Consider the following 24,388-nt stretch of genomic DNA (forward strand, 5'->3'; position numbering starts at 1 on the left):
CCACTGCTTGCCCAAAACGGCGCCGAATGCCGCAAGAAGGCTGAATGAAAGGCTGGCATAAGCCAGAGCCTGGAACCATATTTGCCCGTTGGAATATGCAGGCGGGACGGGAAGCGGATAATTAGCTGTGATAGGGGTTCCATGGCTGTTCATTACCATCAGCGTGATGATTTGCGTCAATAAAGCATCTGTGGTAGTAGTCTCGCTAGGTCCCATAGTGGCGATGAACGCCGTATTGACTGCGGAAAATAGGCCAGACTAAAGACAAGTCATCACCCTGTTATTGATGCACGAGCTTATGGCTTACGAAAATCAAGACGATATCCATGTCACCATCATATTGCTCCAAAAAATCGTTGTCGTGTTGTGATGCGACCTTTTGATATACCGTCCAGAATCGCGATCGCTCATCATTTGCCCCCTTTTTCACGGCATTGGAATTTTGGAGAGTGTCGAGGATCTGCTGCAATAGTCTAAGCAAGTTTTCAGCATGCGCACCGAATACCACCGGTCAAATTGCTTACTGCTCAGGTAGTTTATCGCTAGGGGAATAAGAAAGTCCAGTTATCTCACTATCGAGCGTGGATTGGGCACTTGGCAGAAAAAACTTTGCAGCAAGGGACTGAGATGATAGACCTTCGAGCCCTAGGTTCAATTTCAGATATGTTACAGGTATGAAAAACGTGCACACTTACGGTCGAAATGTACCATCTGCTTGAGGATATCGCATGTCATTTGGTTCTCTGTACCCCAGTCAGCTATAGCGATACCGTGAAAGAATGCAAACCCTACTGAAAGTACACGGCCCTACGGACGCTTTTGTCAGGAACGAAAGCATCAGTGTCCATTGTATGACGACGGAAATTGTTGCATTCCTCTCGGCGTTTAGTCTTTTGAAGTAGCCCAAGGCTGCGTTTCACACCTCCAATTGCAGTAGCCTCGTTGTCGACAGCATTAAGGCGTAAACAACGAGGCTACTAAATAGAAGCGTCACAGTCCACCAGGGTCGACCACAATGTACGAGATATGACGATGGCGCTCCGGCAAACATGGCCACTCTCAGGAATTGACGCCAATTACTGAGTTCTGTCGCTACCGGTGATCGGGAGTCACCGGCACCGGTGAAAATAGAAGCTGTGGTAAATATGAAAACAGCATGGTATAAGCATTGTACACCCCACATCTGACGCTTTGGATTCGAATTGGCAGCAATGTGCCAGCATATCACAGGTTTGATAATACAGCAAGATCATCGAAGTCGCAAGGCAGCGTTATTAAATTGGCGCGGTCCAATGGGAACCTCTTGTCCTTGCGAAGAATGACAAGTACGCAATCTACTGCCACTTTGCTGACAGCTGGCACGTGTGATAGCGCCCACCCACCACTGAAAGCAATGTCGTCTGTCCACGCATCTTGAGGGTAAGTCATTATTTGCCATTGCCTAAGAGCTGTTGGAGAGCGTGGGGTTTGCAGCCACTGTCACACTAGACCAAGAACAGTTCAATGAGTAAGATATTAAGGGGGTAGAATCATTGAAAAAGTACATTCGACGTCTTTATTTTTTAAGATATTCCTCGTGTTTACCATGCCAAATGCCGTGTTGCATCCTCGCACCCGAGGGACTCTAACCATGTCCGTCGTATAGTACTTGATCCTTCGATATGGCCACTGCTCCATTTCTATCGACCCATCATCTGAGCGGATGACACTCCAGACATTCTCATCGATTCGCAGAAGCCGCAGGTTGGAAAAGCCGTGGTCGACTGCGTTCATGACGGAACGCATCGGGAAGTTTGTCATACCAATAAACGTGAGAAGGGGAGGGACTCCGGGACGCAGTTGCTATAATGGAACACATCAATGCTGCTGGCGCTTCTTGTCAATGATGGGCATCGCCAACTCACGTTTATGAATAGGAGAAGGTCCTCTGCAGGCGGTGCCATAATCTCCATAGTGAGCGCACGAACACTGCGCGGAATAAGCCACCCTGCTAGCGAAGGAGAAAGATCTCTAGGATAAGTGATACAAAGACTGCGGAGGTTCGTTAGAGAAGGTAGTACACCCCAAGCAGACGCATCAAAACCAATACGACGATGGTCCGCGTTAGGCACGATTAGGTGGAAGGAACGTAGATGCTTGCGATCTCTCAAGAATTCCGAGATAGCAGGTACAAGGTCCCTGTCCGTGACGTGACGATGCAGACTAGTTGATCTTGAAGGCAAAATGCGTCAGAAACGGAAGCGAGGTCCTATACAGGCGGAACGTGGCTGATGGAGTGCATTCCAGAATACCTGACAACGTCAGCGACTCCAGTTGATGGCCGGTGGACAATATCTCAGAGAAGACCTGGCTATCTGCGGAAAAACAGCCCTCGAAGTCGATAGCTGTCAAGTGACGGACAGAGATGATTTCCGTTGGGAATTTCCAGCGTGCGTTCTTGATTGCCAGCGAGCGCAGATTGTCATGACTATGTGATATAAAGTCATGGGTAGATGTACTATTCCCTCCTTCGGCCGTGATGGAGAAATGTGTGATGTGCTTGAATGGTGGGATGTCGACGTCGCCTGAACGATCAACAAGACTATGTGGAGTATGAACATGCAGAATATTTGGAGGCGAAAGGAAGTATGAAACAACGCACTTGATAGACAGGCTGTAAAGACGATGGTTTGAGGTACACATTGTCTCAAGCATGCGATTGATTAATTCCCTGTTACCTGAACAATGCGCATTGCGAAGGTTGCAGAGCTTAGGCAGAGAGTTAATCAACATTCCTAGGGAGGATTGAGACATAGTAGTAACATTGGAAAATGAGTACAAACCAATCTGAAATGCCGATGTGTGTGAGGCGTCTGAACCAACAGCATATACGCTTAAACTTTTGACCTGCGAGGCAAAGACGGGATCGACAAGGATGCGTGTAAGAATATCGGCACTTCGCTGGTAGTGCCAAGCGTCGAGCTCCTGCTCCTCTTGGCCGCCATGAACACCCCTGTACCTGTTCTCAGCTTTCGGGGGATCCGGCGATGCCGTGAAATGTAGATCGATCTCGCGGAAAATAAGTTGACTTGCTATGCGAGAGAGTGCATGTGGGACCAATAAAAGAGACTTCAGATCACGTTTTGGGAGACAGAGAGCGATTTCTCTCCAGACTTCGGCAGAAAAACGAGGGGGACCATCGGGTTCCCTGATAAGCTTGACATTATTTCGCCAAAGGGTCATGATGAAATGGTTGGACAACTTACCATTTCTTGTCGTAAATGCTCAGATTGTATTAGGGCTTTGACGTCTTGATTTGCGGGATCTGAACATAGTACGGACAACAAATCTGAATGATAGTGATGTCAGCGCATTCGATACACGAAACCTAAGGGGAAGCATGAATTTGACCTTGTTGGGCAGAAGTTCGGTACCCAGCTGCTAAACGGGTTTTGGCACGTAACAAAAGAGCTCTTGCAACATCTGCTGGTGGAACACCCGAAACTTGGAGAAAGGACTGGATAGCGTTCTCCATGACAATTCGGGACCTTTGTGATACAGATCAATCTAGATTTTATTTTATAAAAAAAGTGATTGGATGAACATACCCTTCAGATGGCAAAAGATGCAAGGCATGGAGAAGAACATCAGCCTTTTGAATGTCGGACAGACACCCCGTCACATCGCGGATGCTGGCATCCAGAATGCGAGGATTGAAAACATTCATGAGGAGATTCCCTGCAACTATTGGTCCGTTGATACGAGGCGAGAATGGGGGGTTTGAGTGCGGCCTAAAGGACTTTGTACGGTAAATATGCTATGCGCCCATTTTTGTGATGGGCCAGAACCATGCATATATAATCGCACGATAGTCGACTCAGCCGACCGTAAGTAGTCTCGACCACGAAAAGTTACACAAACGATTTCCCACGCTCCAGGAAACCCCGTCGCTGCGGTCCGCCGAAGGAACATCTGAATTTGCAGTAAGGCAACGCGTGCTGCTTTCCCGCCAGCGAATCTATGTACGCCGGTACGTGCGTGTATCTGATTAGAGCACTAGTGACGAACTGAGTACCCATGACCTATCCGCTGACTAATTTACAACTTAGTTTAAATTTCAAATAGTCGTTGCTATAGTTCTCACGGTGATCATACACCCAGGCTCTGCAATGTGTTTGTGTGCTCACAAGAGTTCGCCCTTCGGGCTTCTTCCTTGCCTTCATCATGACACTTGTAACTGCAGCGGCCAGTACATTGCTCAAACGCGAACAGCTGGAACATAATCTTGACCTGGGCATGGGATTGACGGAGGAAACACTACAGCAACACCCTAAACTATGCAGAACAACCCGCTGCGCCCGCCAGATGTGCTCGTTTTCTCACGTCGTTGACCTTGGTGAGTGTTCGTACCAGCGGCATAGGTACCCTCCTGTTGACGGTTGCTGGAAACGCAGAAATATTTAAATAGCGACCCCGCACGGTCATCTCAAGGTGAGAGACTTTGACGTCTACAGTCAGATCTCAGGTCAGTTGTATCTTAGATGAAGAATGGACAGACTTCCTGCATGCTTCATTTATCAGTACGTCAGGAGGCTGTGGACCGTCGGTTTCTACGATTACCTAGAAAATAAGTTCAAGGGAAGTGGCGTGCATAGACCATACTATGCTAAGTTCTGTTTGTTTGTCCAAAGTTCCCGAAATCAAGACTAATGACCAAGGTCAGCGTTTTAAAGTTCATATTCGTATCTGGTGGCTAAAACATCGACTCAGCTGCGGAACAAATGTGTCAGCGTTTTGTGCATGAACCTTCGCGATCCAACTCTTCCTATGCAAGACCGAGTGCCTGCGCATATATTGACGGAAGATATGGACTACACTCGAGCCGAGTATGCCGCTTATTGATGCGCCTTCTTTACGACCATATTCCAGACGCTTCAGCAGAATCTGAGCAGCAAGCTACCTCGGCTGCGCTCTGGCAATCCTGATCCAGCGATCAAATCATGGAATGACGAAATGTGTAATATGCGCTCGTAAGCTCGTTCCGAATTCTTTTAGAAATCTCGATCTTGATACCAGAAGGTGAGCAGGGAAATGATAGTCTCTTCACAGATGGTGTAAAGTAGTTTCCAACAGACCCTTCGCGAGATCAAAATTCCAAAGCCCAAAGTAAACACCGGTGTGCAACCCGCTACGCCAACAGCGTAGGACACCGCCGCAAAGTCAGGTAGTATGTGCCTCACAGGCAATTGTTGTATTTTTACAATGAGGCCACCAAAGCTCACTGCATAAACATGGGAAGATCATGGCACCGAAATCAGAAGGAAAATTACTCGTCACGACATCTTATATCGACTTGCTGATGGTTTTGCGACATATATCTACTGAGAAGGATAAGAACGACTCGGAGTTGACTCGGAGGCTTCGAATGATGATCCCAAACTCGTGGTAGCATTTGACGAGGCCCACCCTTCGAGCAACACCAGAAAGGGTTTTCGTCAATCACATATTATTGGCAGGACGATCAACTACTACTCAAATGACAGCGACAAATCGGTCTGGGTCGTCTTTTCATCCACGACTTCGCATGTAGCAGATTTTACGGCGCCTCAGTCGATCCGTGAGTACCTGCTCTGCATTACCTGTTTCTGACCTTCACACAACCTGGCAGATGATTCATCGCCCGTAGCGGTAGCCAGCCAACTTGTCTACCCGTGGTCGAGATAGGACAGAACGGGGAATGGGCCAGCATGCTTCTCGCTAAAAATCTATTTATCTGCAGGGACTCTTCGGAAGGCGTTGTATCTGGTTAATTACTTGAACGTCTGCCATCTCTGAAAATTTATTGCTTCTCACCGCCACCAAAATTACCCAATTATCTTGTTCTCAACGTCAGATGTACAAACTCCACTACATTGTTTTGGGCCATGATCCTCACCGTATTTTCGCGGTTGACATTGCACAGACGCAGACTAGAACTGTTGGTGACCTCGGAAATGTCACCGAAGACGAGAAGCCAGAATTTGAACATATTGCCGCTGACGATCTCAAGCTATGGCAGGTGAGTGATCCGATGCCTACGATTGGGTTTTGATAATCTGATATTTTGAAAGGTCGACCTGACTGTCAACGAGACGATCGAGCATCATCTTAACAATCTTACACTTGACACAAAGAAATTGCTATCACCTGGGGCCAAAATGCTCCAGATTTTTGACAATGCTCCTCAGCATAACCATCTGCATATTGTTATTCAATGCCCAGATGCTGGTGAGTTGTCTTTCGATATTGCCACCCTTTCCTCCTTACTGATCACAGTCTAACTTAGTATCTTCCAGACCGCTCCACCTCAAGCTCAACTCGAAACCATAAGTTCTATCTTCTTAAACTCGTGCATTCCATTCAAATACAATAAATCCTATCCAGTTCTTGTGTCGCACGCTGGCAAAAAAAGAAATACTGATTGTGCAACACCCTCCAACACAACACATTGATGTACAGTCTTCCTCTTGCTCGCCGAGATACTAGTTTTTACTTTGGAGAGCATCAGACTCACCTAGGTTAGATTCAAGAACAGAAGCAAAATATAGATGAATAGAACATCGCTTCTCTCGTTCTTCAAGTGACAAGTCGAAGCCTTTTGAAAGAGAATGGCCTGAGATGTCGATGAGCCTCGGTTTCAAGTTCAACAGGACTTCCTCATTTAGATTGTACTAGTGTTAGTCAGCTCATATATATGCTCCGCAAAGTCTGAGTATCCTCGGTTCGCACCAAACCATCCATTGACTTCCTCGTTTGTTGTGTGTGAAGACACCATGGACAGCACCTTTGTTTCGTCCAGGATGGGCTAAATTCGAGGACGCATAAGCTGCTCATCTCGCATCGTGGATTATAGTAGCATTGAGGTTTTCCTCAAGAGCTACTACTTAGGATGAGAGTTCTCCTCTAGGAAATGCCGACGTAGTCATTGGATCCATTGTTGCTCGGTTACTATCACTGATGGGAGCTTCTACAATCGCTCCTATACTTCTTTTCTCCAAGTGCAAAGTCCAGACTGAAGCTACTACCTCCCGGAGTGTATCTGAATGGCAAACGGCGCTACCACCAGTGCCGGGCAAAAAGCAGGTCTATTCCAGGTCAAATGTTATGCAAGTTCTTCCAGGACGAGGCTGAGCGAAAGCCAAAGAGAAGTCAGGGATGTCGATAACCTGGGATAAACTGCTGGCCCAGCTGCACGACGGGGTGCAATCAAGATACGGTTTTGAGAGGGCAACCGGGCAGGATCTGACAGGTCACTCTCCCTTGGCCCTCGAGTACATGCACGTCAGACCCGGGTCGACAGAGGGTTGATCACACTCACGAGCTGTCGATGGATCGACGATTTTTTCGGCCAGTGGCTCAAGGTCGTTAGAGGATCAATTTACTGACTTCCTGCAGATATATCATCATTTTATTTTGTCAGGAATGCTTGAACTTGACAACGAATCGATGCGCTCATGGATTCGGGAAGGCCCGAGCTCGATGGAGGATCAACACTCACTTGCTGCAATCAGTGGAAGGACCTCGACTAGCGTGGCTCGAGTTTGAATGAGGATCAACATAATCACAGTCTGCCTACAGTGGGCAATGAATGCGATCAACATGGCTTGAGCTCGGAGGATCGACACACTCACAAACTGCGAACGATGGGCAACGACTTTGATCAGCATGGCTCGAGCTCGAAGGAGGATCGACAGACTCACGCTGCGAACGGCGGGCAATGGCTTGGATTAGCATGGCTCGAGCTCTAAGGAGGATCGACAGACTCACACGCTGCGAACGGTGGGCGACGACTTGGATCAGCATGCATCGAGGTCGAACGAGGATCGAGACACTCACATCCTGCGAACGGTGGGCGACAACTTGGATCAGCATGGCTCGAGCTCGAAAGAGGTTCGACATGATGTAATATTACAAACTCTGACAACAGTGCAGCCGCCGCTGTATCATCAATCTCAATCGGCGTGTTTGATCAGGACATTTGTATGACTATGCACCTCATCGCGCTAGGTGACGTCGCGTCGACTATACTTTCCTTGCTGACTTTGACTTGTTTCGTGGCTCGCGCCATAATGTGTCTGGAAGACATGATGTGAGCGAGCCTTTATGGGTATGCCGTTGGAGCAGGGAGCAGCGGCCCAACTACAGAGCAAATCAGGCAGGTACAATGATGGTCATGCCAGGGTACGAACACGATGGAATCCAGTCTACATGCTGGCAACTGTGGAAAGGGCCGTGGAGACCCCGAATGCGTAGTCGCTGCTTGTGGAACCCCTACTCCACCGTGTACAATAACATCGAAATCTGAAATTGCATCACCGAGATCTGTGCAGCAATTCAATCGTCACAGATTTTTCTGATCTCAATCACCTCTGAGATATGACAAATTCATCATACTTTCCTTGGGGGATTGCAGCAAGACACTGGGGAAAGCTTAGTCGCTATGAGCCCCAGACATGTCGGCCCATCTGGGATCTCAATCGAATGGCAGTGGCAGCCCATGTCAAAGAGTAACCGTTAGAAATGTTCATACGTTTTTTCGATGCATAGAATCTGCGCGATAAACCCGCTGCGCAAACCTCGTAATGTTATAAAAAAACAGTACATGTGTTACATTCTGCTGCTGCAATAACTTATATCACGAACAATTCGAGGTCGAAATAGAACTATAAATTAGCACTTTTGTCCCCACTGAAGAACGCACGTCACATGTCTTTATTCCTCTGCCAGTCAGAATACATCAAAAGCCTTGTAGTGAGTGTGATGAGTTCTCACATCAATGTCTTTGACACCGTTTACGACAATTAGCCAAAGTAAAAGTCAACCGAAATCTTATTGACCTTGTTTGGCTGACGACCTGGACGTGAGCAATAAACTAGTACAATGGCGTTCGAACGCTTCGAAACAAGGATCAATCAAGCGTGATGTACAATCCTCGCGGGGTCGAATGACCACAGCTTCAAAGAAGGGTCTTTGACATATGGAAGAGGTCGGCGGCTTGACACTGCGGTCATATTCTGCCTCTCAGAATCCGACTCTTGGTCTGTTGAATCTTCATCAGAGCTATTAGAATCACCATTCCTCGTGTCCTCATCAAAATGGCGTGAGCCCTGATGCTGACAGGAGATTTGAACGTAGAGGCTGAAATGCAACACAGCCAACCACATCTTCAGTCACAAAGATCAGTCAAAGAGATGAGCACGGGTGTTTGGTATACTTGCCTCCATGCGCGTTAAAACTCATCGTTGGGGTGATGCTCTGCGGCGAAATCACTGATGCCTGTTCAGAATCCAATTCGTCCGAATGTTCAAGGTCAAACATCGAAATGCATCCATTCTATAAGCATATTGTTAGCCTGGAAGCCTGAACGAGAGAAATCTGAGACAATAAGGTACCTGATCACCGACGCTTAACCATCTTCCAGCGTGATCTATGTCGAATTCGATCTTTTGATTAGTCAAATTTCTGCGAGAATCAGGGGACGTCCTGAAGACCTTTACAGGTACAGATGTATCACTGCGAAGATCCCATGCATATATAGCATCGTGTCGACGAAATGCAGCATACAGGATATGCGGTTGTGTTGGGTTAAACTTCAACTGTGAGGAATAAGATCAGCTTTACTACTAATTCTTGAGGCGACATGCCTGCGTGACTCCGGAATGACAATCTGCGCCTCCTATAGGCATAATAGCTGCTTGGTTTGACTCAGAATACAATGCAATATTATCCATCGCTTGTGAGGAAGGTGTTAGGCTGCCGATTGCGTAATAGTCGTAGGAGGAGGAAAAAGCGACACTGGATATGATGCCTGAATCGGAAATTGAATCAACACACACACGAATAGTATAGCTGACGTCTTGCCTTTTAGGCCATCCTTGCTTTTCTTTGAAGGCGTGGTCAGGAGCCGCTCGCCCTCCCCAGGTTGTTGTATGTCGAAGATCTCGATGGCATCTTCGAAACCGCAGTATAGTCTTGGTGTGCGTGATGCGCATGGTGATCATTATCAAATACAAATGAAGATTTCATGACAGGCTTACTTGTCGGCTGTTAAGTTAAATGCGAGACTATGAGGAGCGATGAACCTCTCACGATGATCGATAATCGGGTATGAGGCCCTCAGCTGGCAGGGTCGATCAGCGGTTTGACAAATGTATCTGAACAATAGGTGTACTACCCTTCCATCCGAAGCATCCAGAAGCTTCACCGGACAGTCACGCACAGAAGCGACGAAACAGTAAGCTGGAGCGTTATCGGATGATGCCCCAGGATACCAAGCAAAATTGACGACCGCTGCAGACTGCGAGAATGTACGCTTATGGTGGGCCGAGAGCTGCGTTCCTTCGGAGCGATTTGGTAAGTGAAAGTTAAAACTAGTGGAACACAACTGACCTTGAACGTCTGGACTTCAGAATTTAAGCTAAATCTGAGAGTATAGATCACTCGGACAACAAATATACTCACATATTAAACAGCTGAAATGCTCTGTTTTCGCACTGGACGAGGAAGCTGGATCCATCTGCACACCTTTAGTGTTTTGACGTTTGAATATGATCGTGCTCAAAGTAGTTGACTAAAAGGCGTACCATCTGGCACAACGAGCGAAATTGTCTGCGAATTCAGGATCCACGTCCAGATTTTTTGTTAGGACAAGATCTGGAGGGTGGGAGATGTCAAACTGAGCAGGTTTCCACTCCATTTCATTTGCAGAGCCGCTAGTAGTAGTAGTGGGTTTTGCCAGCTAGTTGGCGCTTGGTCAAGATTGGCGACGTTACATAACTGCCGCCTTCAACTTTGCCCCAACTAGCAGCTACTTCAAGTTATAGTCACATAGTGCCACTAGCCTAGCATTATGTCAATCTTCGAGCTCTTTATCCACCTTCGAGCACACAGTATATATATACGGGTTTCCACTCGTATGTATATAGGACCAAGACTAACATCTTGATCCTTGTCTTCAGATCAATGGCTCAAAAAATTGGATGACGATATTTTTTTTCCGCTATTGCAAGGCTGGGTATAAATTCGACAGGGAATTGTGAATGAAAAGAGAAAGATAAGAGACACGTGTATAGGTGATGCTATCGAGCAGGAGAAACGATTCGAGACTGAGACTTTCTTTGAGGCGTTCGGACGTGCTTGGAGCGGGGAATCAGAGTGCCAGATTCTGCTGCTGTTGCTGCTACACAGCGCCCTCTCTAGGTATGAGATATTTATACTCGCAAAACTGTAAGGGTCATATGGCTAGGCCGAACTATTATGTGAAAACGGAGGCAGAAAGAGGTGGCGTTAAGCCTGACAGGATAAAGTGGTAGAAACGAGAAAAAGAGCATGATGATTAGTCAGGTGGACGGTTTCGAGCGCCTAGTCGTAGTCCGTGTTGAGTCCGTGCGTAGAGGGTATGCTATCCTTGCACTATCGATCGACGCGACGCACTCTATACCTGTAAATTCAACGGACCAATCTTCCATCACCTGAGTCATTTACATTAATGTTTCTCTTGATGCGCTGGATCAGTTTGCGCGTGATGTAATTAAAGAACAGCTCCCCACAGATTACCTTCAGATACTCCACAATTTCGACCTAACGGACGTGTTACACGCATGCTTAATTGTCACGGTGCATGATGCTTAACGGCGACTGAAATCGTCCCAAGGCTATTCCAGCTCGAGAGTGGAACCAATTCCATATCCGAACGCGTCTTCGCGAGTCTGCAAAGATACAGTCAATTTGATACGGCCGTGGGGTAAGAGTCTGGAAAAGGTTGGAACGGCCTCGGAGATGCATAGTGCCGTGTTAGCAACAACGCCAGAGTCCACTGAACGATTGAAATCACTATCCAGTCGGATGATGATCGATGATGTTGGCCCCAGGCAGTGATAGACAGAAGACAATAAGTTAAATGGGCAATGAAACATTTGTCAAATGACGCGCCCGGCAGCTAACACACTCGTCGTCGAAGTCGATCGCAGAGTCGACACAGACAAGGACTTGGCGGGGGCTCAGCAAAAGCTCACATCATCACATGATTTCGTTTGCCCCAGATATACGTCACGTTACTGTGGGAACCCGCTCGGCATGATCCAGACCCAGGTTTGCCAGTCCGTCCGAGTCTATCGACGGCTTGCCTCATAGACAGGCTGGTCACTAGTCTAGGTAAGCCTTGCGCCATCGAGTCGAGGCACGAGTCACTGCTGCTGGTGTGTCTCTCAATAGGGAACGAAGTGAATAACATCCCTCATCGTTAGACACCACTTATGGCCAATCGACTCAAGTGAACTCACAGGAGGAATGATCGTCTCTCAACGTTCAACCATTAGGCTGTGAGGGCAAACTAGTGTTGTTTGAGTTTTTCTATATACTTGTGTACTTTTATTACGACTCACTGCTGACCAGTGACTTGCAGTCATTTCTTCATTTTCCGAGTCAGTAGAAACGACATCCACACCCAAGTAACACACTGATACCTGTGACAACACGTCTTCAAGGATCGGAAGGAACAGAACATCATGGAGTCAATCTCGATCCATCGACCGCAGATCCATTGGTGCTGCCCTGATGATCCTGAGTCAGGTTGAGATCGGTTTGAGGTACTAGAAGACTGGTCGACGCTTCAAAAAGCTGTAAGTGAAATGCTCAGTCGTCGAGCGGACTGCTCATGCAAGGTTGACTCGTACATGAGTAGCTTGAAACACGCTTCAAATCGTTCAACGTTACTCTTTAGCGTCGCAGAAGAAGATACTGGAGCCTTGTCGCTGCTTGGTTCTTGTCCCAGTACGCAATGTAGATCCCCATCTCCTACCGCGTCCTTGAAATTTGAAATGCATGTTCACCATCATTTTTATGCACGTGATCATGCCTCGAGCTCCGATTTGATATTTTCATTTTAGTTATCTACCTCGAAGAAGGTAGTCGCATCTCTGGCACAAGAATACCTTGCTCTGGCTTCTGCATCTTCTCGATATGTATTTCCCCTCCCCAGATATCCACGCTCGTAATGATAGACAGCGGAAATTGATGACGGCAACTCAGAAGCCACTTCAGAAAAGAATTGCTATCCGTTTAGGACTGTAGCACCAGCCGCGAGCGTTTCAATTGGTCGGTAAGTGACAACATATCGAATGACTAGAATGATTATCTATTGCAATAGTGTCGGTATTCTTACCCGGTCTTCCTGTACGGCTCTCGGACCCTTGCAGTGCTTCGGCGACCAAAGATCCTCAAGTGCTCGGTCCGTGTTTGATCTTCACCTCTTCAGTTTTTTTCCAGGCACAATGAGCCGTATCCCGCCGTATCCAAGGAAAGTACTGATCTTTGTGGCACATGGGTACATGGCTGGTTCAATCAGGACCGCAATGAGCAGTTCATTGTGTCCTTGAGGAGATCCGAGATCAACATCGGTTCTGTTAACGTTCTCCCCAGGTTGCGCTACTCGTAAAGGCGCACTTCATGCATTGAAAGAGCCGTGGACGCGATGGGCAATCTTTCTATCGGATTGCTCGGCAGTGATCAGCTGCGGCGGAAAAGAGCTGCGAACCCAGCATCTTGGAATCTCCTCAATTTGTTCAAAGTCTTACAGCAGAAGTTCATTCGCGACTTCTACGCTCGACACGATGTCAATGCCACTACGAACGGACCTAAATCTCATCATCCCTTCATCCAGACTGCGCAGCTGTCACTTGACACTAAAAATTCAAAACACTAATGCCGCCTCGTTGAAAATACTAATGCCTGTCCGCAATTCTTCTCCTCCTTCGCACATATTTATTGCACGTGAATGTCTCGGCCTAGTCTTTCATTTCAGTTATCTAGAAGGCGATCGCATTTCTGGTACGATAATAATATTAATTCTACTCCTCCGCAATCTCTCAATTTGTCTTTCCCTCCTAGAGATTTCAACGCCTGCCACGAATGAAGAAATCGATAACGGCGTCTTGGGGCGTATCCAGATGTTGAAATTCAGAACAGAAAAGAACAGACGATCGACGTTAACGATGGGACCTTGCCTTCGGCAAACACTTATGGGTTTACATGAGGCATGATAATTCATTTCTTCTTGGCCTAAACTTTAAAATTAGTGATCTCTGCGTAATAGCTCCAGGGTCGTGCCCGAGAAGGCACTCGACCATTACTCAATTCTGCAAGCCGTAGAGACAAAATGGAACCAATATTAATGTCCATCTGTCGACGTAAAATGTTCGATCATCTAGGGATTTTGCGAATAGGATCTTTCCGGATACATCAAACGTCGTCGTCTTCTCCATCTCCGAAAGTATTGGAATACAATTCGTCGCGGTTACGAGGAAGTCGTTATGGAGGGGTCACTTGGTTTTGAGATCTCTTCTCGTCCGCTTCCTGATAGTGGATCGTCATCATTGAATAGATCATCATCATGTGCTATTGCCCGGTATCAATCCAGAGCTAGCTTGTCCTTACCGGCTCGCGCTTCTCGTCCAACTTCCAAAGAAAAAGCTCTGATAGAAAGATAGAACGTTCTTGGTCAACGAGATACGGAGGTGCGCATAATCGGTACTCCAACCATCAAAATTCTCCTCAGGGGACGTCGCCATTCTTGTCTTTGAGATCCCCGCGCAGTACTTGGACAGGGGCAAAGAATGTTGAGCGTTGACTGAGGCTTGTATTTGTCCAATCTCCAATCGCTCGGTCCGATCCCATGTTGCGAGGTTCAATGTTTGACCTAGACTGCCGTGATGAACACGACCAGAAGCGCATGTGTTCCTCCATTGGCAGTTGGTCGTACATACTTATTCGGTCTTGGTGCTCGGCGGAGGGGCAACTCGTGTATTCCGAATTTGGGTTTTACCCCCTGGAACGAGAAAGGATAAACGTGTGCCGTATTGATTCGCCACTTCAAGGTATTGCACTGTTACAGAAAATTTGAGCAACACCACAAGACCAGCGTACCTGAGATGATAAGCCCCGTCTAGAACACCAGCTCCACACAACGATAGAGGCGCGAGAACCACCAAAAACTGTCAAGTTTAACACCAACTTCATGCTTGCGCTCGGTCTAAACCTAGTAGATAGATATAATCATCTCCATTGGGGGGCTTGATCCGCGAAGCCCTTCGCGATGTTATGTACGTATCTTGTGAGTATACAAACAACGATTGACGAAACTGCTAAATGTTGATGGGTTATCTTCCATAATATATACGGATGTGTGAGGAGAAAGAAGCTTGGTGGGTTTGGAAGGGCGACAATTGTGGCAGCGATATGGAGGTAGGGAAACGAGGGTGAAGGAATACAATGACAAAAGGAACGCAAGGAAACGGAATACAAGGAAGGAGAGTACGTGGTACAATGAAGCAGATTCACTCGTGAACCCTTATCCCAAGGCATGAGAGCTAACGAGACTCGCGTATGGAGTCGATTACAGTAGGAAAAAGCAACGATACACAATGGAGATGAATTGCGTGATTTGGAATGACTCTACGAGTCTAAGCTGCGCGAGTGCCTTGAGCGAGCGTGCCAGAGTATAGATGGGTAAAAAAAGATGACGCCAATAGGAGCAAGGAGCAAAGAAAAGCCATGCGATGCGTGAACCTCTACATTTGCAAAAGGAGAAATAACGAGAGAAATGGTCGTGAGATGGCGTAATATCATGTCAGTGAGTTCCGAGTCGTACGTCAGTTGAGGGATGCAAATGTCGATGTTGATGCAGGAAATGATGAGACGGAGGAGAGGGCAGATGTAGGGAAAAGACTTCCAAGACGGAATGAACGCAAGACTGCGACATCCAACCGTCTAGTACTGCTGCATATTCCCCGTCTCGTAGTACTCCCCTTGCCCATACTCATACCCATGTTGTACCTGCTCACCCTCCTGCGGAAGAATCATCGGCGGGTGCAAATAAGTCGCGAATAAACTTTCTTCGTCCTGCGGAAGCATCATTGGCGGGTGCAGGAAATCCATCCCGTGCCCATGCCCACCACGCCCATGTGCATGTGCATGTCCGTCAGAGGTTCCAGAAGCCTCAGGCAACATTGGAGGGTGCACGAATTGCGGGCTGCGGTCAGCGCCGCTGCTGTTGCTAGAGTGGTGCCAGAAAGCGTTGTTACCGTTTCCTCGAAATACCGTATAAGGGCTGAAAAACGGGAAATCCATGCTGCTACGCCGCGAAGACGAAGAAGTACCTGCACTTGTCGCACTAGAACCCGTTGTGAAGCTGTCCCCTCCATAAGAGGAATAAGAAACCGCGCTGCTAGGCGGCTCTGACACGCTGTCAGTGCTCATACGGCGGCGCTTGGCAGTACGCCCAGTCATGTTAGAGTTCGAGTTGGCGTTCGCAGTAGTACTAGTGCTGTTGTTAGGAACGTTGCTGGCAGTACTGGAATTTGGCGACGCGTTAGATGAAGACGCATTGGAACCCACTTCCCCGTCGATGCTGTCGACTCCAGAGAACGGTAAAGCCTCGTTGGTGCCACTACTCATGCCAGTCATACTGGGTGGTACCCAATTCTGGCTGAGATAGTCTGGGTGGTATGGGCCAGGGAAGGGGTTATACACTGCATAGGTATCACCCAGTGCGCCCATTAACTCGCTGCTGCCTCCCATACCCGTACCCACCATACCTGCGCCTGCTCCCATCCCCGTACTCATATTGTGCGAGGCAACGGGTTGAGTCGTGCTATCCGGTGCTAGAATTGGCGACGGCGACGGGGTAGGGCGACGTGAGACGCCTGGAGACGCGGAGGGCGTCTGAGTTTGAGAAGGCGTCTCGGAGGGGGTGCCTGGCGTGTTAGAAGCGCTTGGGGTCTCAGTGAGAGAGGAACGCTGCGCACGAGCGTCGTGTCTAGAGCGCTTGCGAATAATATCGGACTTCATACTGATGGGACGAGCAGAGCCGTGGAGTTTATAGTAGAGGCCGCATCTGTATGATGTTAGTACGAATATGGAAGGAACGGCAAATTAGAACTTACGCGTTGCACACGGTCTTGCCTTCGTCGTCCTTTCTCCACAAAGGGGTTGCAGTCGTGTGGCAGTTGTAACACTGCGCGCTACCTGTAGACACGGTGTGAATATATGTTCCAATAAAACCCTTTCCGAAAACCCATTCGATCGAAGGGAAATCGAACTTACCGATGATTTCTACGACTTCGCCCCTGCCTGCACCCAATCCCATGCCCATAGTAGCAGTAGCAGTAGCAGTCGCAGTCGCAATCGTGGTCGCAGTAACACTTTGGCCTGCGCCCGAACTCGAACTTACACCAGCACCAGCACCCTTTACTGAACTTGCAGCAGCAATATTTGCACTCCCACCTGCACTCGGGCCCGCACTCGGACTCGCACTCGCAATAGCACTTGCGTTTGCAGCTGCCGCACTCACACCAGGACTCACCACCTCCACAACTGGTGTCGCAGCAGAAGAATGCGGCGGCGCTGCAACCGAGGACAACGTGGACAAAGCAGAAGCCAAAGACAATGCACCACCGCGTCGTCCTTCTCCATGACTAGCACGCATGGACTTTGGACGCGGACGTTTATGCTAGAAACAGAAATGAGACGTTCGCTCAGCAAAGTCCATATGGCGTATATAGACGAAACACCACTCACCAATTTACAATAAAGACCACAAGCGTTGCAATTTAACTCATCGTTCAAACCCCTTCTCCATAGCGGGGTATGGGTAGCGCCGCAATTGTTACACTCGGCCTTGACGCCGCCTGGAGCAGTAAGCGTTGCTTTTCCTCCACCCAGTGCAGCGCCCCCAACAGTGAGAAGTGGATTAAGACTTGTCGCAGTAGCAGAAGCAGGCGCAGTTGCAGTTGCGCTATGTTTAGCGGTCGCAGTAGCAGAGTGCTTGAGAGCAGATGCTGACGGAGCAGCGGACGAGGGACTCTTCACGCTTCCAGAAGCACGCCGTCCAACCTTACCAGTCCTCTTAGTGGCAGATGTTTGCACGGTGAGTACAGGACGGTTTGTGGGCGTCTTGCCGGAGCGGTCCTTGCCGCGAGTACGCGGGTGCGATTGAGCGTGAGTGTGAGGGTGAGAAGGGACTTGCGGGACTGGGAACGGATCTGGAGTGGATGGCTGCGGTTGCGGTTGCTGACGAGAATCGCTCATCAGAACATCTTGTTCAGTAGAAGCCGCTGCTGCAGACCCGCTAAGGAGGGACCCGCCCTCGGGCTGGGTAGGAATATTATTATTACCGTTGTCGTTGTATTCGTCGTACCGCATGACGACGTCACCTTCTTCGTTTCCGTCTTCTTTGGTATCGTCTGGTTGCTCAATGGGAGCGTCGGCCATTCGGTCGTCTTCGCCATCGTACTCATCGCCTAGAAGCTCGTCTAGGGGGAGTTCAATAGTTGGACGATAAATGCTAAAGCCGGTTGCACAACCACCACTGACGCCTTCCCCATAGCTCATGGGGTTAGATAGGGTGGGGGTGGAGTAGAGTAGAGCAGTTGGGCCGAACGAAGTACTGAAGATGGGAGGAAAATGAAGTTTTTCATACGAAGCCGTGTATTTTTCGTAGGACGAGTCGTTGGTAGAAGAGGAAGAAGCACCGTTCTGGCTGGATGCTGGGTCGGAAGAGATATGGTTAGTGCCAGAGGTTCCGTCACCTCTCCTGCGCCTGCGACCCTCTCTGAACTCGGCGCTAGGCCTGAGATCCGGCTTTGTGGGTGTGGAGCCTTCGCCAGAGAAAGTATAGGATGAAGATGAGATTGCGGGGAATGAGCCGGGGGGAGCGTCGATGCTGAAGGTAAACTGCATTCGCTTAATGGTACCGGGCCGGGCGTTCTGGGAAGCCTCTCGGGAACGTTCGCGTTCAACAGCTCGTTGACGAATGAGGTCAGTTGAAGCGTTTCGTTTGAAGTCAGGTGCTTCGAGGGATTCAATAGCGCTATGGAAAGTGGTTAGTGTAGGACTGTGTGAGAGAAGGAATGAAAGGAAACATACCGGCCCTTCTCCTTGTCGAGTTTGTCGCCCATGTTCTTTGACAACTTCTTGAATTCGCGTTTAGACTTCGCATTGTCTGTGTCGACCATTAGGTTTTGCAAGTGCCAAAGTCGCCAAGAAAGATTCTCGAGGCGCTGGCCCTGCTCGAGATACGATGCAACTTTGGTGCATACCTATGAAAGGGGTTAGTGAAAATTATAAAGGAGATTAGATATGAGGAAGGTAAATACCTTCCAAGTTTTTGAGAGTGACTCGGTGTCGCTCAAGTTGCTAAAAGCAACAAAGGACTTGTTACCCTATATGCACAGGAATGATGTTAGCGTTAGCGCTTTTGTGAATTGGAGAGTGGTGGAGTGACCTTGAACTTGAGGTTGACTATGGACGGCATGGACTGGTGAACGTCCAGAGGAACAACGAGGCAAGTAAAACGTTAAGTTGGTGTGTGCTTGATCAGAGTATAAGAAGACTTTGATTGGAACGGGGAACGCAGGCGTAAAAGTCTGATGTGCTTACGAGATCGGTATCGCTTACTTGGTAGCACGAGGCTTGCCATCAAATAATTTTCATTTGGTTAAAAATTTATGATATTGTTGTTAATTTTTTTTTTGTTTTGACCCCCCCCATTGAATCGTACCGGGTATCCGTGCCTGGACAACGTGTCCCGACAAGCCAATTGCAAAGGGAATATAAATTTGTATTGTATCAAGTATTCATCTGGAGTGAACTTGGATGATGACTCTTCTCCAAGTCAAAATTTGATACGTACTCGCCTCATGTTCTTCACGATGCTATTTCATCTCCTCCACAACAAACCCAATCTCAAATGCCCTGTACCCTACAATTCCGGTTCCCCGGACGACTTGATCCTTAATTAAACCAATACCTGCACAGCCTCACTCCCATTTCAGGTTATACCCCTGTCATTCAACCAACTGACTGCCTCGAGGCCATCCCGCGGTCATTTCGCTCAATGTCCAAAGCCCCACCGTGCCGCACAGTGCCCGGTCTTCTCTTCTTCACTCCCACAGCTCTCTTTGCCGCCGGCCGATTCTTCCCGTCCTCTTTCATCTACCAACCTCATCCATATGATCGTACTCTTGTCCTTGATCACCGTCGTCCCACTAGCATTTTATTCTCCCCTTCTCACATACCTTCACTCTCCAAGTATGGCTATCGAACGACAAAGGAACAATCCGCTCTCACACCTTTCTCTTCCACCACTCGTGAGCAGCCAGGTGGCCCACCTTCATCGTCACTCGGGCGGAACAAGTCCCATTTCATATTCTGGAACGTTCAGCCATTTCCAGCGCACAAAATGACTTCCCCTCACACGTCCGACGATCTCCGCCCTCTTTTATGTACCGCGATCACTAATACGTGTGGGGGAACGTCCCTACTCCTTTCATGAACAGCGTCGCCACCGTCAGGGCACCCTAATATCTCCTATGGGACTCCGATCCTACATAACGTCAGTTACTCGCCACGGGGCCTTAACCATACGACCCTTCAAGCCCCACCCATCCGTAAGTCATTCCTACCAAATAATCGTCCCTTGGGAAACTCGCTACCAAAAGCAGTCTTCGACTGACACGTACATATGTGGAGTAGTACGACCAGCTGAGTTCAACATACGGCATATGATAGGTTCTTCGCTCAGCCACTAAGTCAGTTTCCTTTCTTTCGACTTTGCTTATCGTTAATCCAATAACGTACGTCCTACGAATAAACATAAACGCCATACTGGCGATGCTGACTGGTTCGCCCTATCATACAGCACGCCCAATTATGTATTCGATACCACTACTGTCCCCGGTCCGACTCGTCATCAATACTCCACTATCGCGAGCTTATTATAATTATCAAGGTGGAGCCTAGTCCTAACGAGCTAGGCTTCCCCTCCCACCCCCAGGTCATACATTACGATCAAGTTCCGCAACTCACATCGATCACTTTAAGCCTCGATCGGGATCGACGTACTGCGGAATTTACACGCAGTTATTAACGTACGCACTTTATGTTCATCTCAGCGGTCGTAAGATAGGAGGACACCGTGAATAAAAGTAGTCCTCGTTGTTGGTTTTGTTCTCGTAGATCATGAATGAATGTTCGCCGCTAGTGCTTCCAAGGTCTAGAACCAGAGAATCAACAATGTCGTCTGAACTTGGTTAGATTGTCGTACTACAGCATATGCATCAAATAAAGAACACTAGTGCATGGCCGTATGTATATGGGACATGAGATAAACTATCTGCGGCGTTGACCATAACGCCTATTTTCGGGTACTGCAATTTTTCCATCCGCCAGTGTCGGTACTTGCATACTTCAAAGACTCTGATATGGAATCATGGTTCGACGCCTAGAACATTATTCTCAACCCTTGGAGCCATTCAACATCACACGCAGGTCACTGACACTCATAACCTCATGTCCGGATACGAAGAACTCAAGAAGTTAACAAGTCCATGGCACATGTACAATACAAGTCATTCGAAGAGCGGTGTTTTGTGAAAAGTAGGTATTCTCATCAGAAGAACCAGGAACTAAAGTTTAAACCATTGCGGCAACGTTGAAGTTAGAGTAAGAGCGCATAAACGCCAACTTTTAAATGGAATACGCGCGCCTGCGTACTTCCATGATGCGAGGTATATTATGACTCGAGTGGCTCGTCGGACTCCCGAATATAATAATGAAAAAGGCCGCATTAGAAGAATGACGACCCTTGACGTGTACCTGATCTGTCCATTCGAAAGACGTTACTCGCCTACAATTGATGGTTCGTGCGAGTGAATATCCTGCATACGAAGAATCATAAGTACGAAAGCACGTACAAGGACCATTCACATGACTTTGTTCCATAAACAGAACACGTCTACTTCACGAGTCGTAATCAGGGGTATGAGCAAATGAGAATTCGTGCGTACGTGATAGGACCCTGCGTTAGCAAATGAGGAACATCATACGTTATGACGGGCGGCTGCGTCGCCGACGGATTTTAGCGCGGGTCACCGGTGAGGAGATATAAGTAACCCCCCAGCACGTCAAAATAGAAAAAAAAGGCCAGCACCAACGCCAACGTTCGGAACCAAATATCGACAACGGAACATGCCCTAACATGACGCAGTTTGAGTTCAGCTCATATGATACATACATAGTCACCATTTAAACCTTGACCGTTTGGAGCATTGTCCAACGAATGTGGGTATGGCGGGATGAGAGGTAGTAGCACGCATTGTAGTTACGCCATGGTTACACCGATATTATAATCATGAGAAGGTTCGTTGACCAAGAGGAATAGCGACGGATTTAGGAGCCGAGGATTGCGTATTGTGCTGTGCTGGTGCGGGCGGCGGGAGATATTTTCTTTAACCAGATATTGAACCTTACTTGCAATGCAGGCCCTATACGAGATTGTACTAGTACGTGGTCTTGCATCCAGAACACGTCTCCCGTGCTGGTCGGCCATTAATACAAAGGTCGGAGCTTGACCTTTTGAATACCTGGGGCCAAGACCCAAGGGACAGAACGTGGTTGACACGCACTGCGCCTAGCGCCTTACGGCATTTTGAATCTCGCCGGATGGTCCGTCCGTAGGAGCTGTTATAGCAGATACTAGAAAGGCAACCACGAGGCAATGGACAGATGATCATACAGGTACTTGAAGAACCGCGACACCAAACGTCGATATTGGATTTAATCGAGTTATTGCTGTCAGTTGGTTGTGGGCATGAATTGCAGCAACTGGACGACGAATCAAGAGGCAAGGTTGACTTTGAAATTGAGATTAGTCACGTGATATTACATCATCCAACCTTCCGTACCCTCAGCCGCGAACATAAATTTATTCTACTGACCTCATTTCTGTTTCGTTTTGATGTAGAATGACGATCTGCGTGCATTTACCCACACTGAAGGACGGAAACTGTCGGCGCTTTGAGGAGCTCTATCATGACCAAGAAGATGGCCCTCTTATGGAATGTTGATATTGACGTCGACACTGTCGACCTATGGAAAGTGAGTTATCCACCGTTATCTGGCACGTTGATGCTGATATGAAATGATGCCTTAGATATCGAGCTGGCGTATCTAATGGTTGAGGTCCCAGTCCATTTCAAGTTCGATAAGTCGTCGACCCAACCGTTCCGAGTGTACGAGGGTTAGACGTATTCATATCGTACTTCGGTGGGGGATCGATACACTCGCATACTGCCAATGTGTAATATATTCAGTGAGCATGACCCGAAGTCAAAAAGGGATGAGGAAACTAACATCCTATTGATGGATTAGCAATGACGTTCGCGAGCAAGGATCTAAGATCAACACTCACAGTCTGTTAAAGGGATGTAAGATTCAGTCGTAAGCAAGGCTCGAGCTCGACGGAGGATCAGCACACTGACATCCTGACAGTAATCGAATGAGTGTCGAGAGAGTCAGACTGCCAACGGATCAGTGATGTCGTCGGTGAGTAAGGCTCGACCTCAATGGCAGAGGAACGCACTCACGAGCTGTCAATGAGGATCGACAATTTCGTTGGTCAGTGATGTCCCAATTCAACGAGCCTACGTTCTGTGGATGGATGGGTGATGTCTTCGGTCAATATAGCTCGAGTTCGATGGTGGATCTACCAACTTACAATCTGTTGATGGAGTAGCAATGTCTTCGGTCAGTATGACGAGGGCAACAGAGAAACGATACACCCACACCCTAACAATAGATCAGCGATTGCATCAATGAGGAAGGCAGGAGGTCGACAGAGGATGATCATACTCACAAGTTTTCAATGGATCGACGATTTCGTTGGTTAGTGGCTCAAGGTTGGTAGAGGATTGATGCACTGACCTCCTACAGATAGATTGTCAATTGCTTTAGTCAGGAATGGTTGAACTCGTCGACGAACCAATACGCTCACCTGCTGTCAACGTGATGGGTGAACGTCGGCTTGAATCAGAAAGGTTCTAGCTCGACAGAGGATCAATGCAGTTACACCCTGCGAACAGTAGGAATTTATGTCAATAAGCATGGCTCAAGTTCAAACGAGTATCAACACACTCACAGCTGCAAACAGTGCAACGGCTTCGATCAGCATGGCTTGAGCTCAAACAAGGATCGACGCACTCACAGCCTGCAGTCAGTGGGCGTCAGCATGATTCGAGCTCGGAAGACCTACACACCCACGGCCTGCGAAAAATGGGCGAAAACTTCGATCAGGATGGCTCGAGCTCAGAAAATATACACACTCACAGCCTGTGAACGGTAAGAAACGATATCAATAAGCATGAATCGAGTTCGAACTAGGATGAACACACTCACAGCCTGCGAACAGTGGGAAACAACATCATTCAGCATGGCTCTAATTCAAAGGAGAATTAACAGACTCTCATCCTGCGAACAATTGAGCAACGACTTCGATCCACATCGCTCGAACACAAAGTAGGATCTAGACACTCACATG

General features: G+C 48.0%; 6 protein-coding genes across 6 annotated transcripts; 2 read left to right on the forward strand and 4 right to left on the reverse strand.

Annotated features, from left to right (window-relative positions):
* On the reverse strand, positions 1–412 carry EDB93DRAFT_1061518 (uncharacterized protein; the record flags this gene model as incomplete). Its single annotated transcript, XM_041444837.1, has 2 exons — positions 1–258; positions 308–412. Coding segments are annotated over 2 exons (363 nt in total), but the record flags the coding sequence as incomplete, so codon positions are not given.
* Positions 413–1,580: 1,168 nt separating this feature from the next.
* On the reverse strand, positions 1,581–3,706 carry EDB93DRAFT_1242173 (uncharacterized protein; the record flags this gene model as incomplete). Its single annotated transcript, XM_041451983.1, has 9 exons — positions 1,581–1,647; positions 1,670–1,842; positions 1,905–2,211; positions 2,237–2,581; positions 2,642–2,774; positions 2,823–3,195; positions 3,246–3,328; positions 3,391–3,527; positions 3,588–3,706. 9 exons carry the CDS (start codon positions 3,704–3,706, stop codon positions 1,581–1,583), a joined length of 1,737 nt encoding a protein of 578 aa, XP_041304476.1.
* Positions 3,707–5,872: 2,166 nt separating this feature from the next.
* EDB93DRAFT_1253496 (uncharacterized protein) lies at positions 5,873–6,348 on the forward strand (the record flags this gene model as incomplete). The annotated part of the gene is made up of 3 exons (XM_041453462.1): positions 5,873–6,037; positions 6,090–6,246; positions 6,305–6,348. 3 exons carry the CDS (start codon positions 5,873–5,875, stop codon positions 6,346–6,348), a joined length of 366 nt encoding a protein of 121 aa, XP_041304477.1.
* A 2,582-nt stretch (positions 6,349–8,930) lies between these two features.
* On the reverse strand, positions 8,931–10,778 carry EDB93DRAFT_1330561 (uncharacterized protein; the record flags this gene model as incomplete). The annotated part of the gene is made up of 10 exons (XM_041455171.1): positions 10,602–10,778; positions 10,480–10,542; positions 10,408–10,421; positions 10,193–10,356; positions 10,056–10,138; positions 9,880–9,989; positions 9,663–9,826; positions 9,411–9,614; positions 9,218–9,351; positions 8,931–9,156 (listed from the first exon to the last, which is right to left on the reverse strand). The coding sequence occupies exons 1-10, from the start codon at positions 10,712–10,714 to the stop codon at positions 8,931–8,933; spliced, it is 1,275 nt and encodes a 424-aa protein (XP_041304478.1). The 5' UTR covers positions 10,715–10,778.
* A 5,005-nt stretch (positions 10,779–15,783) lies between these two features.
* EDB93DRAFT_1090984 (uncharacterized protein) lies at positions 15,784–19,327 on the reverse strand (the record flags this gene model as incomplete). Its single annotated transcript, XM_041446315.1, has 12 exons — positions 15,784–15,915; positions 16,036–16,333; positions 16,442–16,769; positions 16,812–16,909; positions 16,959–17,036; positions 17,436–17,524; positions 17,593–17,726; positions 17,877–18,131; positions 18,189–18,883; positions 18,940–19,112; positions 19,170–19,235; positions 19,298–19,327. 12 exons carry the CDS (start codon positions 19,325–19,327, stop codon positions 15,784–15,786), a joined length of 2,376 nt encoding a protein of 791 aa, XP_041304479.1.
* A 582-nt stretch (positions 19,328–19,909) lies between these two features.
* Positions 19,910–20,527, forward strand: EDB93DRAFT_1253499 (uncharacterized protein; the record flags this gene model as incomplete). Its single annotated transcript, XM_041453463.1, has 2 exons — positions 19,910–20,297; positions 20,352–20,527. 2 exons carry the CDS (start codon positions 19,910–19,912, stop codon positions 20,525–20,527), a joined length of 564 nt encoding a protein of 187 aa, XP_041304480.1.
* Positions 20,528–24,388: the final 3,861 nt, after the last annotated feature.

This window comes from Suillus bovinus (assembly GCF_016758785.1).
Source record: "Suillus bovinus strain UH-Sbo-P2 chromosome Unknown EDB93scaffold_60, whole genome shotgun sequence".
NCBI lineage: Eukaryota > Fungi > Basidiomycota > Agaricomycetes > Boletales > Suillaceae > Suillus > Suillus bovinus.